This window comes from Staurois parvus, unplaced genomic scaffold (genome assembly GCF_062004578.1).
Source record: "Staurois parvus isolate SC_StPar_1 unplaced genomic scaffold, SC_StPar_1.0 ptg001200l, whole genome shotgun sequence".
Lineage (NCBI taxonomy): Eukaryota > Metazoa > Chordata > Amphibia > Anura > Ranidae > Staurois > Staurois parvus.
In genome coordinates this window covers 3,231,356-3,246,464 of record NW_028318996.1, presented here as the reverse complement: position 1 = coordinate 3,246,464, position 15,109 = coordinate 3,231,356, and the positions used below count along the sequence as shown (strand labels likewise).

The window sequence follows — 15,109 nt, the reverse complement described above, 5'->3', positions numbered from 1 at the left end:
TTACTCTTTGCTTATCCATTCGTGGTTCTCAGAAGTGTCATTGGTTGGGATGAGGAATTTTTTTTTTGCAAACAATTTGTTTACTTTCTTACAGCCATTTGTGTTGGGGGAAGAGGGGTAGGGGGCTGGCAAAAAAAATCACTTTCTGCTTTTCAAGGAAGGTTGCTTTACTGGAAAATTTTCAGTTTGCAGAGAATCAGAATTTTGACTGTAAAGTTTTAGTAATAGAGACTCTGACAGATGGACCAATCCCTCCGTGCTATTACACTGCGATGCGTTACTGCACGCATGTTAATGCACATTTGTTTTCATGTAATATGCATAGCAATGAAACAAAAACCAGACCTGTTTTTTTATCTACTTTTTCTATTTTTTACATAGTTCACCATGGCATGTGAAGCGAGCCTAATGTTTACATCGTATGCCCACCGGCAGGGGACAAGGCTGAGCGACATGATAATGGTGCAGGTTGTTCTGAGATTCTGCAGAGCACTTTGGACCCTGTGCTTGGACAAGGTCCATTGGCACCCAAGGTGAAAAGGGCTAAAGTGGAAGTACCACCATTCTCACCCCCCCCCCCCCCACCCACACACACTCCTGTCCCTTTTTGCGCACTCCCATCTCCTGCTGAAGCATCCAAGACAACTGCCTCTTCTGCCTACTCCTCCTCTCCAGCACTGCTTGAACCTATAAATAAAAACTCCAATTCACAAATAAGTAAAACCTGTACAGACAGTATTTAGTATAAAAAGTCTTGTGTGTGTGTTTTTGTATGTGTACATTCACATTATTCCCTTCCTTCCAGGAACTTGCAATCTTAAGCTCGCCATACATGCACTGAAAATCAGTAGGTTCAGCAGGAACCTGACAAAATTCCATCCATGTGTACCCCTGTTCATTCAACAGAAGCTGATCGACCACCTTCTGTAAAATGGTCTTGCTGGAAAACCAGCATTTGTTCAGCACTTACAGCCAATGGCAGCAGCGCTGATCAGTGTATTCTGACAGGGGGGCAACCCCCGCTGTCAGAATGCAATAGCTCAGAGGGGGAGATCCTTGCATCCACATTGCTTGCGTGGATGCAAGGATCTGTGAGGTTTTTTTTTTTCAATGAGAAAAAAACTCCCTGTGTCCCTGCCAATTTAGACAGGAGACACTTACTTACCAGTATGTATTTGGAGTATGAGAATAAACCCACACAAGCACAGGGGGAACATGCAAACTGCAGATAGTGTCCTGGCTGGGACTGGAACCTAAGACCCCAAGCAGAAGTGATAAATAAAAAATCAGCAGGGACTGAGTCCCCTGTTATGACCAAGGTATGAGAAGTCAAGCATAAATATTTCAAAGGCAAAACACACATGGGTAGGGGTTAACTCTTCAGCATCAGCTACAAAAAAAGAATATCAGTTTGGGGTTGGAGTGGCCCTTTAATTAAAGCAATGCTACAAAGGTGTGGGAGGATGTAACCAGCAAAGTAATCCTGATAAGTGCAAGATGCCAACTTAATTCTGCTCCAACAGGCCAGGGAAAGGGTTAAATCACTCAATGATCCTTTTTTTGTATTCATGTCTCTCCTCCTTCCCCTGTAGGACAAGGAGGCGAGGAGGGAGGGACAAGAGTAACTAAAGATCAAAAATAAACCTCCTGGGGGGGGTGGAGGGAGCGTGTGTGTGTGTGTGTATATATACTGGGATCCTTCCCAACCAGCTCTGGTGCTTCAACTGTTTCTGGGAATAGAAGAAGAGCAAAGGGGAGATCCCACACAGACAATCACACACCTCTACTGCTGCTGCTCAAGGGAAGAGGACCTGTCATCCATCACTTTCCTTCATTCCACCCTGGGACACATCTGTCCGGATGACCTCTCCAAATGTCCCCATCTGATGTCGCTGCTCACACTGTCACACTTCACTTGCGTTGAGTTGACTATTCTGCAAAATAAGTTCTAGAAGATTTAGTTGGTATCGAGTAAATGATTAACACGTGTGGAACTTTTTAGAGGGAAACTGGCACATTTTCAGCTTGTGTCGAGTCCAGTTACATCATCATTTATTTATTGCATAATCCCCGTGTAATGGCATTTTTTGCTTTGCAGTTAGCTGACTGAAAAGGAGCTGCTAGACACACCTGTTCACTTATTATACCTCTTAGAAAAGTAGCACAATGGCTCTCAGACACCTCTGGGGCTCCTGGATGGTGCTTTGGTTAATGGGTACCCAAGCTTTGCCTAGGGGAGAGGTGACGGTGCCAGAATTATCTTCAGGTGCGGATGGGATGGTGACACTGAGGCTGGCTGCTCTAGGTGGAGTGATGGCATTCCAGCTGTTCCCTGACCATGCTTTCCTGGCACCAGGGGTCCATATCACACATGTGGGCAGGGACAATGCTGATGAGGAGGGTTCGGCTGAACTGAGAAACTGTTTTTACTCCAGCCAGGAACAAATGGCAGCTTTTAGCCTATGCAGAGGGGTTCAGGGGGTTTTCCATAGAGGTGAAGACAGGTACGCGGTTAAGCCTTTGCAGACGCTGGCAGGATGGGGGGCTTTAGGTCAGCACATTGTATTCAAAGTGGGCAAGGCTCAGGATTTGGGCAGCAGGGCTGGAGAGAACAAACAAGAAATGATCAGCCAAACCAGGGAAGAAAAAGACTATAACAGAGGACATGGGGAAGATACTGCAGGGATGCTGGGGGAGAACAGGAAGAAAAAAGATGTAAAATGGGGCAGACCTGGCTCTTTGTCCACTGACTGGAGAAACTCCCTTCAAGAGGAGAAGAAACATCAGGTTCTCGTCAGGACCATCTCTGAAAGACCCATTAGCCATGCTGGCACCATCCCCCGAAACCGCCAGAGGAGGTTTGTGTCATCTGAGCGTTTCGTGGAAGTTCTTCTTGTGGCAGACACATCAATGGTTCGGTTTTACGGGGAAGACTTAAAGGTAACATGTAAAATTTGTTATGCCTCACTACTTTTATGTGACTCTCTTTCTGGATGCTTTCTGTGGTTTACAAACCTTATAAGAGTTCAGAGATTGTTGTGTGTTAAACATGACAGTGATCTTCTCTTATTTGCCCCCTTTTAATCTGTAAAAAACACCATTAAAGCATTTGGTTTTATCTGTTCCAAAATTGCAAAAAACAATAACACTTATTGATCCTGCTGTAAATCTTGTGAACCGATAACTTCCTGTGCTCTCTGTTGTACTTATATCAGACATATTGTTCCTAGCTATCTCTGAGGACTAAAGAAACCCTCCCCCCTTATTTTATGGAGAAGAGGAGAGAAGGATGCATTCTATAGCACTGTCCGAGAGTGACAATGCTACTTCTCTATAGACAGAATATGGTAAGCAAGCGTTGTCACCCTAAGACAGGAAATGTGTTACAGGTGGGCTTACCAGGTGAAAAAAAAAGTTACAAATAAAAAAGAAAACTAATGCAGCCACCTCATCTAATGACTGGTAAGCTGCAATATGTAACATTTTTGTTCTTGGGGTTCGATACACTAAAATAAAACTCTTGACTTGAGACTCATGGTAAGACAACAGTCAGTCACGTAGAGAAGGTCCCCAGCAGAGAACAGCACTGCCAAATACACACTCAGCATGTTGTATGAGCACTCAGCTCTGCAGGTGAATGAAGGCTTATTATTGTATATGGGGATGAAAAAGATCATATATTGTCTAGAGTCCAACAGATTCCTTGTTTTATTTTTCTGCTTGTGGTAAAATTCTAATCTCACTCTGCAGCAGTTTTGCTTCCACCCTCATTTTGCACATTCTAAAATTCAGCAAAAGGTTTGCAGACCTGAAAACTCGGCTTCTCAATTTTGGTAAATTGACCAAGAGGGGAGGGAATATCTGAAACAGGGATACAGACAGCAGCAAAAATAACTGTCAGACGTTCTAGCCTTCCATTACCCCAGCGTTTTTGTTTCTGTCTGTGTTGCTGGTCTAATCCCTCCCCTCTCTATCCAAAACTAAAGAGAAAGGTTTTGGCTAGACTTACACTTTAAGGAACCAGAGATAACTAGAACAGATACCTTGTTGGCTGCTTTGGGCTAATGAACATTTTTATAGGATAATTTGTGGAGCGTTTGGTTTAAACATCCAAGCAAGGTACATTTCTGTAGACAACTAAAACTAAAAATGCAGAGAAAATGATTAGTCTCAGGGCTGTACATGATGGCTGCAAGTCCCATATCTGCAGGCAGAGAGTTCAATGTAATGGAAACAAAAGTGATTATTTTAAAATACAGAGGGAATAAAAGTGTTTATTCCCCATAGCAGCAATCTGTTATTTTTTGTGAAGTGAGTTGAAAATATGACATCTACAATCTAACTGGATGCTGCAGACAACATTGGTGTTTTACTACTCTCTATAGGGACAGGGATAGCACAGTCCAAGTAATCTGGAGGCAGCTTTGTAAAGTGTTCTGCTGTCTAATGCAGAGTAGCGAGGCTGCTCCCAGATTGATCCCATTCCTAGAAACATGAACAACCGGTACTATAAAGATGACACATTGGGGGTTATGCACTAAAACTGGAGAGTGCAAAATCTGGTGCAACTCTGTGTAGAAACCAATCAGCTTCCAGGTTCTATTGCCAATGCTTTATTGAAGAAGCTGAAGTTACAAGCTGATTGGCTGCCATACACAGCTGCACCAGATGCTGAGTGCACTAGTTTTAGTCAACCTCCCGCATTGCGCTGATACATGAAAAATGGGGAGATAAAAATGAAATACATAATTGGAATTGCTGCCACCAGCAGCCAATCAGGCTTTACTGTTCCCTTTATTTTAGAAAAATGAAACAAATATCTGATGGCTCTGTGTAGCAACTCCATCTTTGAGGTTGTCTTCTTTCCTCCAGTCTTCATAAGTTGGATGTATAGATCGACAGACACAACACACACCCACTGATAAGAATCCCATGTAATATATACAGTTTATCAAGGGAGGACTAAGCTGTGGGGGGGGGGGGGGGGGAATTTATTTCTCTGGGACAGCACCTGTTGAGATATGTTGGGCTGGTGTTCTTCACTATTCAGACTTTGATATGAGCAAGATCTGCAGTGAGTGAACCTTGGTGAGCATTATGTAGCTACCTGTTCTGTTATAATTACAGCATGTAGCAGAGAAAGTCTTCCAGCACCAAGTTATCAGCACTGAGATTTCATGTAAACCAAAACTCAGAAGAGGCAGATACTAGAAGATATGAAAAGGTGCATCGCAATAAACTATGTCCTTTACAAATACATTTTGCAAGTTACATGTTCTTTAGCCCATCATGAAAGGGCCTCTTGGTTGTGTTTGGTCCCCAGGTCACCAAAGTTTTCCCATCATTCCCTAATGTATGTGTACACTGCTTTTTACATACAGTATGTACTAACATTATGGCCAATGAATGACTGTGTTTTACTGCTGTGGAGGTGGATGGCTTCTACTTATCAAGTTGTACCTGAACCTCAACTGTCCATAAAGACTGAAACCTCTTGGATAGAAAGCCTGCTAAATGTCTCCATCTGGAAATAGGTACCTCTTACTAGAACCAGAGGCTTCTCACCAATAATATCGTACATTAAAAGACATGGGCTGTATATCTCCCACTCATTGACCTCGTTCTCTGCAAGGTGCCAGTTGGCCAACTCACACTTTAAAGATTTAACTTCTCTAAAGCAGCCTTTCTCAAGTGGGGTTCCTCCACAGATTGCTAGGGATTCCTTGAGCAATGAGCAATTTTTGCCTCTCAGATCAATAATGACCAACACCAAGTATCTTTTTAGCTAGCTGTAATCTATGCATACTGAGTGCCAAAGTAAGTGCCATTCTTCCCACTGATCACCAGTGTTTTGAGCCCTTCAGACAGCAATGTAAGAGAGTCTTTCTCCCACTGATCACCAACTTAAGAGGGGCCCTTCTCCACTGACCCCCCAGTGTAGAAGATTTCACTGACCACATATGTAAGGGGCACTATAATGACCGTCAATGTTAAGGGGTATTTCTCTCCTTACAACCAATGTGAGCAAACACTATCATTTTCAATGTCTGTGGGGTCTTTTCTTGTTTTTTTTATGATTTGTTTCTTTTAATTACGGAAAATAATTTTGTTCTATAGATCAGAACTGAGCATAAGAAATTCTAAGTATGCCACATTTATTATCTTTTTACGTATCCTTATATCTACTACCTACTGTTAACGATAATATCTAATGAGCTGTATAAATAATAATTATGAGAAGAGGTTCCCTGAGACCTGTAAATTATTCTAAAGGTCCCTCATGGTTAAAGTTGAGAAAGGCTATGCTAAAGTTTAGCTTGTTTCATCCTCCAGAGGGCAAATGCATTTGTTTGATGTTGTAAGCAGAATGTACAGTATATCTCTGAATTATACTGTTGCCTGTACTCTGACCTGATGAGCAGCTTTGTGCCAACTGGCATCTTCCTATGTCTTCTGGCTGCAGAAAAATCTATAGGGAAGGAGTTCCGACACCTGTAACACATTGTGCAGCAGCCTGACAGTGAGGGAAACATTAGAGCTTGTTACTCCCTCAGGCTTGCCAGGGCTTGTGCTGTTTTCATTTCTTGTGGTTAGAGCAGATAGTCTGTGGTTGCTGATGCATCTCAAATGGCAGTTAGGAAGGAAACGATACTTCCTTATTTTTACAGAAGGCTAGTCTCTTACCATATGAGCAATGTGGGTGCGCCTATGTGCATCCCTGCCTCTGTCCTGCCTATGTTGACAAAGTTAATCAATAAGAAAAAAGATTGCTGCCATACACATCATGTTTTATTCAATTTTTAAATCCTATACTTTAAAAGTTCAATACAGTCTAATGTTACCTTTTTGTTTTATTGGCCACACACCTATTGTTTTCCACAATTCAATCAATTTTTTATTGGAATACCAAGGAACAAAAACAATTAATGAAAACCTATTCAATAACATTGCATCAAAAATTACAAAGAGAAAGGTTGAAATAAAGATATAAACAATCTAATATACAACCACAGGCTTTCAAACCTAAAATGATCAGAGCTCTCCCTGAGCTGTCTGACTTTATCAACCCTTAAAAACACTGATTTATAACTGTGATAAAGATCCCTACAATGATTGATTTTACTTTGATATGTTTGGAATATTATCTTATAGGATTGCGAATGAAAATCATTACAGATTTGACTAATGATTGTAACATTTGACAGACATAATGAATGAAAGGGGTGGGCAAGGAACAGCCAAGCTTTGGAGGAAAGTCCTACATGATGCTGGACGTCCTCCAGCCAGGAAATTAGGAGGGCTCTATCAGACTTGCTGCTCACAGTGTGCAGTGAAATCAGAGTAAGCAATTTCAAGTACAGGAGAGGAGCCGGTACAACTGTGCAAAACTGAAAGGAAGGCTGGAGTTCATATTTAGGGTTAAGCTTGTAAAATAATGTGTCAGAATAACACTTCCAGATATATTTTTACCTCTCAAATGTCAGAAATATATTCAAATTTGTAAAGTGACAGGTTCACTTTAATGTAACCAAGGACAGTGGTGCCTGCCTCCTCTAGATCTGAAGCTTGTGAGGCTGTATGTTAGCTAAGACATGGTGTTGTGATGGACTACGGGTCCATTATCAGGGAGAGGAGTCAGTTTTGTTTCCCAAAATGTTATTTTTACTAAGACAGTATGTTAAAGTGTTACTAAACCCACAATAGTAAAATCAGTCTGTATATGCAGTAAATCATGCTTGTTATACTCACTGTGGAACCTAAGGGGTTAATCCTCTACATTGTGTAAAAAGGCTGTTTGATCCTGACTTTTATGATTCTCCCCTTCTTCCAGTGTCCCCCTCTTATCTCCTGATTAAATATATCGTGTGGAATCAGTCCACACATGCTCAGTGTGATGTGTATTGCTAGAGAGGTTTTTTTTTTCTTGGGAAAGTGCATGTGATCAGCACAGGGCCAATCAGCCATGTCCAGACAGAGGTCAGGGGTTCTGCATCCTCACAAAGCAGAATGCAAACTCCTCCTACAAGCTTTAACCAGTGCTCTGCTGGACACTGACAAAGGTCACAAGACTGCTTAAACTGCTAATGAGAAAAGGTATTTAGCAGTTTATATTTACTAAAATATTTGCACTTCCATGGTCTGTGTGGGAGATCAGATATAGTGAATGCAGGGTCCTGTGTTTAGTAATAATTTAAGGCTAGAAAATGAGGGACACGGTTCACAGAAGGGAATTTTTATTCCTTTCTATTTGTTCCTAATATTATACATATTAATATAAAATTAAAGCATACCTATGGCAAAAATCGTTTATTCATTTCCACATTATAATTCAGTTATTTCTAGCTTACTTCTATTTATTCCTACTCCACCATTCCTTGAATTCTGTGACATGTAGTCACTATACCCTGTGGGTAGGCACTGCTGAGTCACAGATTTCACAGAGCCTACCTTCTGCACTACAGAGGCACTGAGAGGAGGAGTTTAAGGAGACAGAGTCAGTACAGGAATCACTGCTTGCAGGCAGCAAGGTACGGGTACGAAGGGATATGTAGTCCTTAGAAATGGAAAGCAAACAGCACAGAAGCTGAAAAGCATACAGGGAATCCAGGAAGTTATGGAAAGAGAAGGACAGCAGAAAGGCAGAACTCACAACATATATGGAGATTTTTAAATAAGCTTATATTGGATTGTCAAAAATAACTATTGTCTGAATTGTTATGACAATGCTAATGTTATAAAATATAAGTGTATGATGGGACTGTAAATTTCCTTTAAATCAGAGATCCACCCAAAAGGTGAAGTTCTGCTTTAAATACTAGTCCTCTACTCCCCGTGAGGAATTGGCACCTTTGGGGACCTGGTGGGGTAGGGGAGTACCCGATTTTGACAGGTACTCACTCCCACTTCCGCTGCGACCACCTAGGTGATCGGAAGCGGAAGTTGTCCTCTCCCCCCCCCCTCCCTGCAGTCTCCTGGGACATGTGACAGGTCCCATAAGACTACAGGACCATTCACAAAGCACAGTGCTGCTCAAGCATTCGCAGTGGCCACCCGGCTGTGAAGCTGCCAGCTGTCACAGCAGGATGCCCATACTTAAGATGCTGGGGCCAAGGAGAGAGGACAGCCAGTGAAACCGGCTGCGGCAAGCACACCGCTGGATTGTGGGATAGGCGAGTGGTTTTTGAAAGTCAGCAGCTACAGGTTTTGTAGCTGCTGACTTTTATTTTTTTCAGATATGACTGGAGCTCCACTTTAAATACCAGACAAGTTTGGTTGCTGTGGCAGCAGTGCTATCAGTGTTCCTGTTATGAATCCTATACTGGCTCCCTACAGCAGAGAGGGCAGTGACAGCTCCCATCATCTAGACACCCTATGGAGTGACCCCACCAGCACACTGATTGGGGGATTGCATATATTCGCCGTAACTTTATGAAACACCACCAATCTGACCCACCTTTATTGTGTAGTCCTAGTTTGCCGAGTTAAAATAGGCATGAAAGGGTATGTAGCTACAGTATATTCAGCAACATAATAATTGAAAAGTATCACATAGTATAAGAATAGATTATCAAAGTTTTAATGATTTTATGGAGACTGAAAAGGAGGATATTGAATCTTATTACAAGTATAGTATATAAAACGGAACACCTGTTCACACACTAAGACTTTCCTAGACTAAAAGCATTTCCTATACACATGGTAATATACACTTACAGGCGTTCGACAAGAAAATGGAAATACTACATGAATTTCAGGTGTGAAACTAACGACATGTTCCACGTTGAAAGCGGAAGTGATGTAACACTCTTTTACTTCTGCTGTGTGATGAGACACCTAGCTAACAGGTGGGAAGCCTCACTTTCGTCATTCACTGCATGCGCTGCTAGTAATACAGAGTTGTTACTGAGCTTCAAAGAGGGCAAATTGTTGGTGCCAGCTTAGTTGGTACCTCAGTGACTGAAGAGGCACCAGCTAAAACAACATAGAAACAAAGGGGGGAGGGACTTTAGATATACCTCCAGTAGCAAATTAAAACAAAACAAAACAATCAATATAAAATCCATCAAATTTTATTACAATTTTTTTTTAAATGCTGCCTCATAGGGCTACTAAAAACATGTTTTGCAAAATAATGTGCACTGGAATCCAAATTTTTTATAACAAGTAAGCAGATAATTTTTTATATATCAATTTTACCTAACACAGAAACAAGGTAATAAAGTCTACGCGTTTCACAGCTAAAATCTGTTTCTTTAGGATTTTTCTGGTCTCAACTATATGTAGCATACATCATGAATTTTTATGACTTCTATAAGAAACAACTAATGGTTATTGTAACAAATAAAATACAAAACTATGTACAATACATGCCAACCTCCACCACTTAGCATGCACCTGCAGGAAGAGCCACAAAAGGAGACTAAAAAAAAAATCCCCAAAACACACAACCACATTCATTGGTGTTAATCCACACCTCACCGGTCGGTTCCACGGGTTCTCAAGAAAGGGCAAGGCAGGCATCAAAAAGCAGTCACAAAACAGACTCCCCCAGCTAATTATAACATAAATAGGAAAGGAAAAGAAAGTAAAGGAGAGAAGAGAAGAGAAGAGAAGGAGAAATCGGAAAAAAGGGGGGCATCTAAAAGTAACAACACACGCTTGAAAACCCCTTCATTCCCAGATGGTCCTGCTAGACTTTATGTAGTTGATTAACATGCTATTCATACAGACCTCCAAAAGAGGACTAAGGAACAAAGGTACAGAACAGCTGGACACCTGTGTATATTACAGTCATTATCAATACACTGATGTCCAATTGTGGAGATTTCCAACTGTATGGGAGACCTCCGCCTCCATTAGTACTCTAGTGCCGATTTTGCTGTGGAACTTTCCATACCATTGCTGTGCCCTGTGTAATGTAAATACATGCAATGTGTAATTAACATCATAGCACTATGTGGCCTTTAAGAAAAAGATTTGTCATCGTAGATCACTCCACAAAATTGGCCTTTAAAAGTGTTCTTTAATCCCAGGACAAAGACTTCAGTGAACTGTTCCGACATCCTTTATGCCCTTCCACCCCCTACCTGGGTGACTATAGTTTCAGAGTCAGACCGTTCCCAGACAAAGTGCTCTTACCACCCCACAACATCCCTTTCTTTCCACAGGACCCTCCCTCTCTCTTCCTATTACAGCTCTGTGGGAATTGCTATAGAAAGGCCAGCGGGTGGCAAGATGGGTCACAGCTTCCTGTCAGTTAACCCTCATAGTGCTGTGTTGGATTTATGGTGTATAATTACTTTAATAAGCCGAAAGGGGTCACTTACCTGCAGGGGAGAGACTGGACAGGAGGTCTGAAGAGCATTTGTAGTACAATTAGAATATCAAAGAAACACTGGGGACATTTTTGGGAAAACTATAAACAATTAAAGCCTTGTTATAACTTCTACCAAATTGAAATATACTTCCCACCTTAAATTATAAAATTAATATATGATGGGCTGGTGGCCCTGATCAGTCTTTTTGAGACTTTGCAGAATATCGAGAGCTGCAAATGAGGTTGGTGTTGGAAGAATGAAAAACTTTAAAATGTGTTGACAGCAGTTGTTTTGTGGCAAATTCAATGGGCCCCAAAACAGGAAAAAATTGCTGCTGCTTTATATTTTCTATGTCATGCTCAGTGTCATTATGTAGATCCACTGAGTTGTATTTAAAATGAATGGCACTGCAACACACTGCGCTGTGCTTGGTGCACTAATGTGTCTGCAGTAACACAGCTTTTTACCACATATTACTAAGGTGGTGTAAACAAGCCCTAAAGCAAGGGAAATGATTAGGATCATTTATGTCAATGGCATGGTGTTTTATTTAGCATTGTATTGAAATGAGTCCATATCATTTTTACAAAGCAAGAATGAAGGTTTTTTTAGTATTTCATCATTAACTATTCATCTTTTCATTATATATATGTATAAAGGTGTATTTTTATAAAACATAGTCTTTAAGACAACCCCCACCTTTCATGCTGGTAGCCAGTTCCCAGTCTTCCCCAGTGCACATAATGTGCCACATCACAGTCCGTTAGAGGTGGCTAGCTCAGACATTTCCATTAATGTGGAAAATCAAAACAGTTTTGATAACAGAAGTAAAATCTGATTATAAGAACCTGCTAAGGAGTGTTGTGCTTTTCCATTGAAGTCATTAATCAGAACATGGTTGGCAATCGTTTTAGAGTCCAGCTATTCTGTGAGAGATTACACAAACAAGGAGAAAACAAAGCATTTTCACACATATGTCAGACAGAATCTCATCATTCTGCATCTAGGTGGGATATGAGAAGGTTAGAATTATCATTCTTTGATGCAACATACAGACATTCACTTGTCTTTTTTTCATGTATTGATTCACATTATCACTGACTTTTCCATATAAGGTTTACTGGAGGGCAGTTCAGTCCTCCACCCATGGGCCTTACTCCGGTTGTACATACAACACTGACTCATTCTGAAGTACTGCGGAAGACGCACTCTGACTGAAGGATAACTTTGTAGGAGGAATGCGCAAATTGGACCAATTATACGGTTTCTGTTATTTCATGTGGTCCTTGAAAGGGTCAGGCAACCCAATGTTGCCTATCTACTTTTGGTAGATACAGGAAACTTATATTCACCCTTGCCCATCACTCCCTCACACACACACAGACACAGACAGCATTTAATTAATTATTTTTTATCTGCACAATTACCTTTTTTGCAGGGAGCTTTGGTGCAGTCACATAACCTCATGGGTTTTCTAATGGGCAGTCTTGAATGATGAAAGCACATTATGTGGTGCCGTTCCCTTCAACATTCTCCTATAAGCCCAGGGCAGCTTGATGGCATACTCCTAGAGGATGGTTCCTTGATGCCCTGCACTTACAGGAATTGGGTTGAATGAATGGGTGTCATTCAGCCCGGTAGAGAATTAGTGCTGGATCCCAGAATAACAGTAAACCAGCAGGCTCTAAAGTGCATATAAATAGATTTCAAATAAAAGAGCTGAAATGAAACCACCTGAAATACCTTTGTCATTTGGGAAACTCTAGCAGACTAGCAGTGACATCTCTGCCCTTGCATCCACGGGTCTGCACACCTCCTTTGGTCAATATCAGGTATCTCACACTCCTGGATGCATCTTATTATTATACAGAAGGCAACAGGAGGAGTGAGAACACCCCAAAGGAGTCAAAGAACAAAACGACGGAATATGGTAGGTAGATATCTGTACTGGGGTCTTCAAAAGGAATAAAAAAAACATAGGATGACTCAGCAGGTTCCCCCTTTTGGGAAGACTAAACCTTTAAAGGGTTACAAAATATAACAGCCTGCAACACGAACTAAGACACAAACAACCTGCAAAGTGTAGGAAAAAATTAAATAGTTTGGATGTAGGTCAACAGTTTTGGCCATCTCGCTTGCTTTTGTCTAGACATCTGATTGGAACAAAGTATGATTATTTCACTGTAATTCTGAGTCATTTTAAGAAACCATGACAACCAGTAAAAATACAAAGAGAATACCAGTTACTGTTAATATCTTGAGATGCTTTTGGTCTAATAAGTTTACTCACGTATGTACCACAGCTGTGGCCATGATAAGCTGTCTTACTCTCTGGACTATCTGAAAGTTGCAGTAATAAAAGGATACACCCAGAGCACAGGTCATCAATAATAAATAAAATATCATTTTTATCCCCGGGTAATCTTTCTGCAACAAGAGTGTTCCTGGATGTGATGGTTTGGAAAGCAGCATTTTTGAAGAACAAATCTTAGGAATGAATCACACTATTACTATTCTGTATAACTGTCATAAATGAATTCATCATCTGCAGAGCAACTCCAGATACACCCAGACAGGGTACAATAATATATTCTACATAATAATATATTAATATATACTACAATATATACTACATTATTCAGCTGATGTTTTTTTAAAAAAGCTAGTCAAAGAGAATACCTATTTGAGGCCCCTCCCAGCTATACCTTATATCTTCCCTGTATAAATTACTTCTCAATTATGACTGTTTTGAAGAGTGTCCTCATCGTTATATGAGGAAATGGGAGGGAGACCTTCAATGTCCAATTTGTTTAAAATGTTCGCAGATGATCTGGAGACAGCTACTAAAACTTCTCGATGTGTCGCCTATAGAGAGAACCTATATAAAATATTGATAAATTAGTATAAAAGCCCAACATGCTATTAACCCAACTCTATCTGAGAGATGTTGGAGATGCCTGGATGGAACAGGTTCTTTGATACATATCTTTTGGTTATGCCCTCAGATCTGGAGCTTTTGGGATATGGTCAGAAAGGTCTTAGAGCAAGTTTTAAATGTTGCTCTTCCATTAGATCCACTTCATTACCTTTTAGGTCTCCTGTTTAGGGGTGTTCCTAAACACTCTAAAAAACTAGTATAAAAGCCCAACATGCTATTAACCCAACTCTATCTGAGAGATGTTGGAGATGCCTGGATGGAACAGGTTCTTTGATACATATCTTTTGGTTATGCCCTCAGATCTGGAGCTTTTGGGATATGGTCAGAAAGGTCTTAGAGCAAGTTTTAAATGTTGCTCTTCCATTATATCCACTTCATTACCTTTTAGGTCTCCTGTTTAGGGGTGTTCCTAAACACTCTAAAAAACTAGGGGTTCATATACTGACTGCTGCTAGATTTTGGAAATCGGTGGAAATCCCTACGCTAAGCCACTTATTGCAAATGATTTCTGAAGTTAGTGATATGGAATACCTCACTGCTTTATCAGGCGACTATCAAGGTCACTTTAGGTCCACTTGGTAAATATGGGATCATTCTCCCTTTGGTAGTACACCCTTGTATACTTATGATACCCCCTACATCGCTAATCTGTATTACGCTTATTCCATTTGCAGGTCCATGTTATTTTATGTTGTTAATATACACAGTTTTATCATGCTGTCACTTAACCTTCTATTGTTTTATATATTGTCTATGTTACATGCAACATCCACACCCATGGTGTTGTATATCTGTATTGTTAAAAATGGCTTTGGCCTTTAATAAAAATTTACAGTTTAAAAAAAAAACCAAA

The 15,109-nt window shown here is 40.7% G+C and overlaps 1 protein-coding gene across 1 annotated transcript in view; it reads left to right on the top strand.

The window, feature by feature from the left end:
* The first annotated feature begins 1,732 nt into the window (after nucleotides 1–1,732).
* The window catches only part of ADAMTS8 (ADAM metallopeptidase with thrombospondin type 1 motif 8), a 63,367-nt gene continuing 49,990 nt past the window's right edge, over nucleotides 1,733–15,109 (top strand). Inside the window, exon 1 of the mRNA XM_089660090.1 lies at nucleotides 1,733–2,940. Within this exon, the coding sequence (XP_089516216.1) occupies nucleotides 2,167–2,940 (774 nt within the window). The 5' untranslated portion in view covers nucleotides 1,733–2,166. The remainder of the gene's footprint in view (nucleotides 2,941–15,109) is intronic.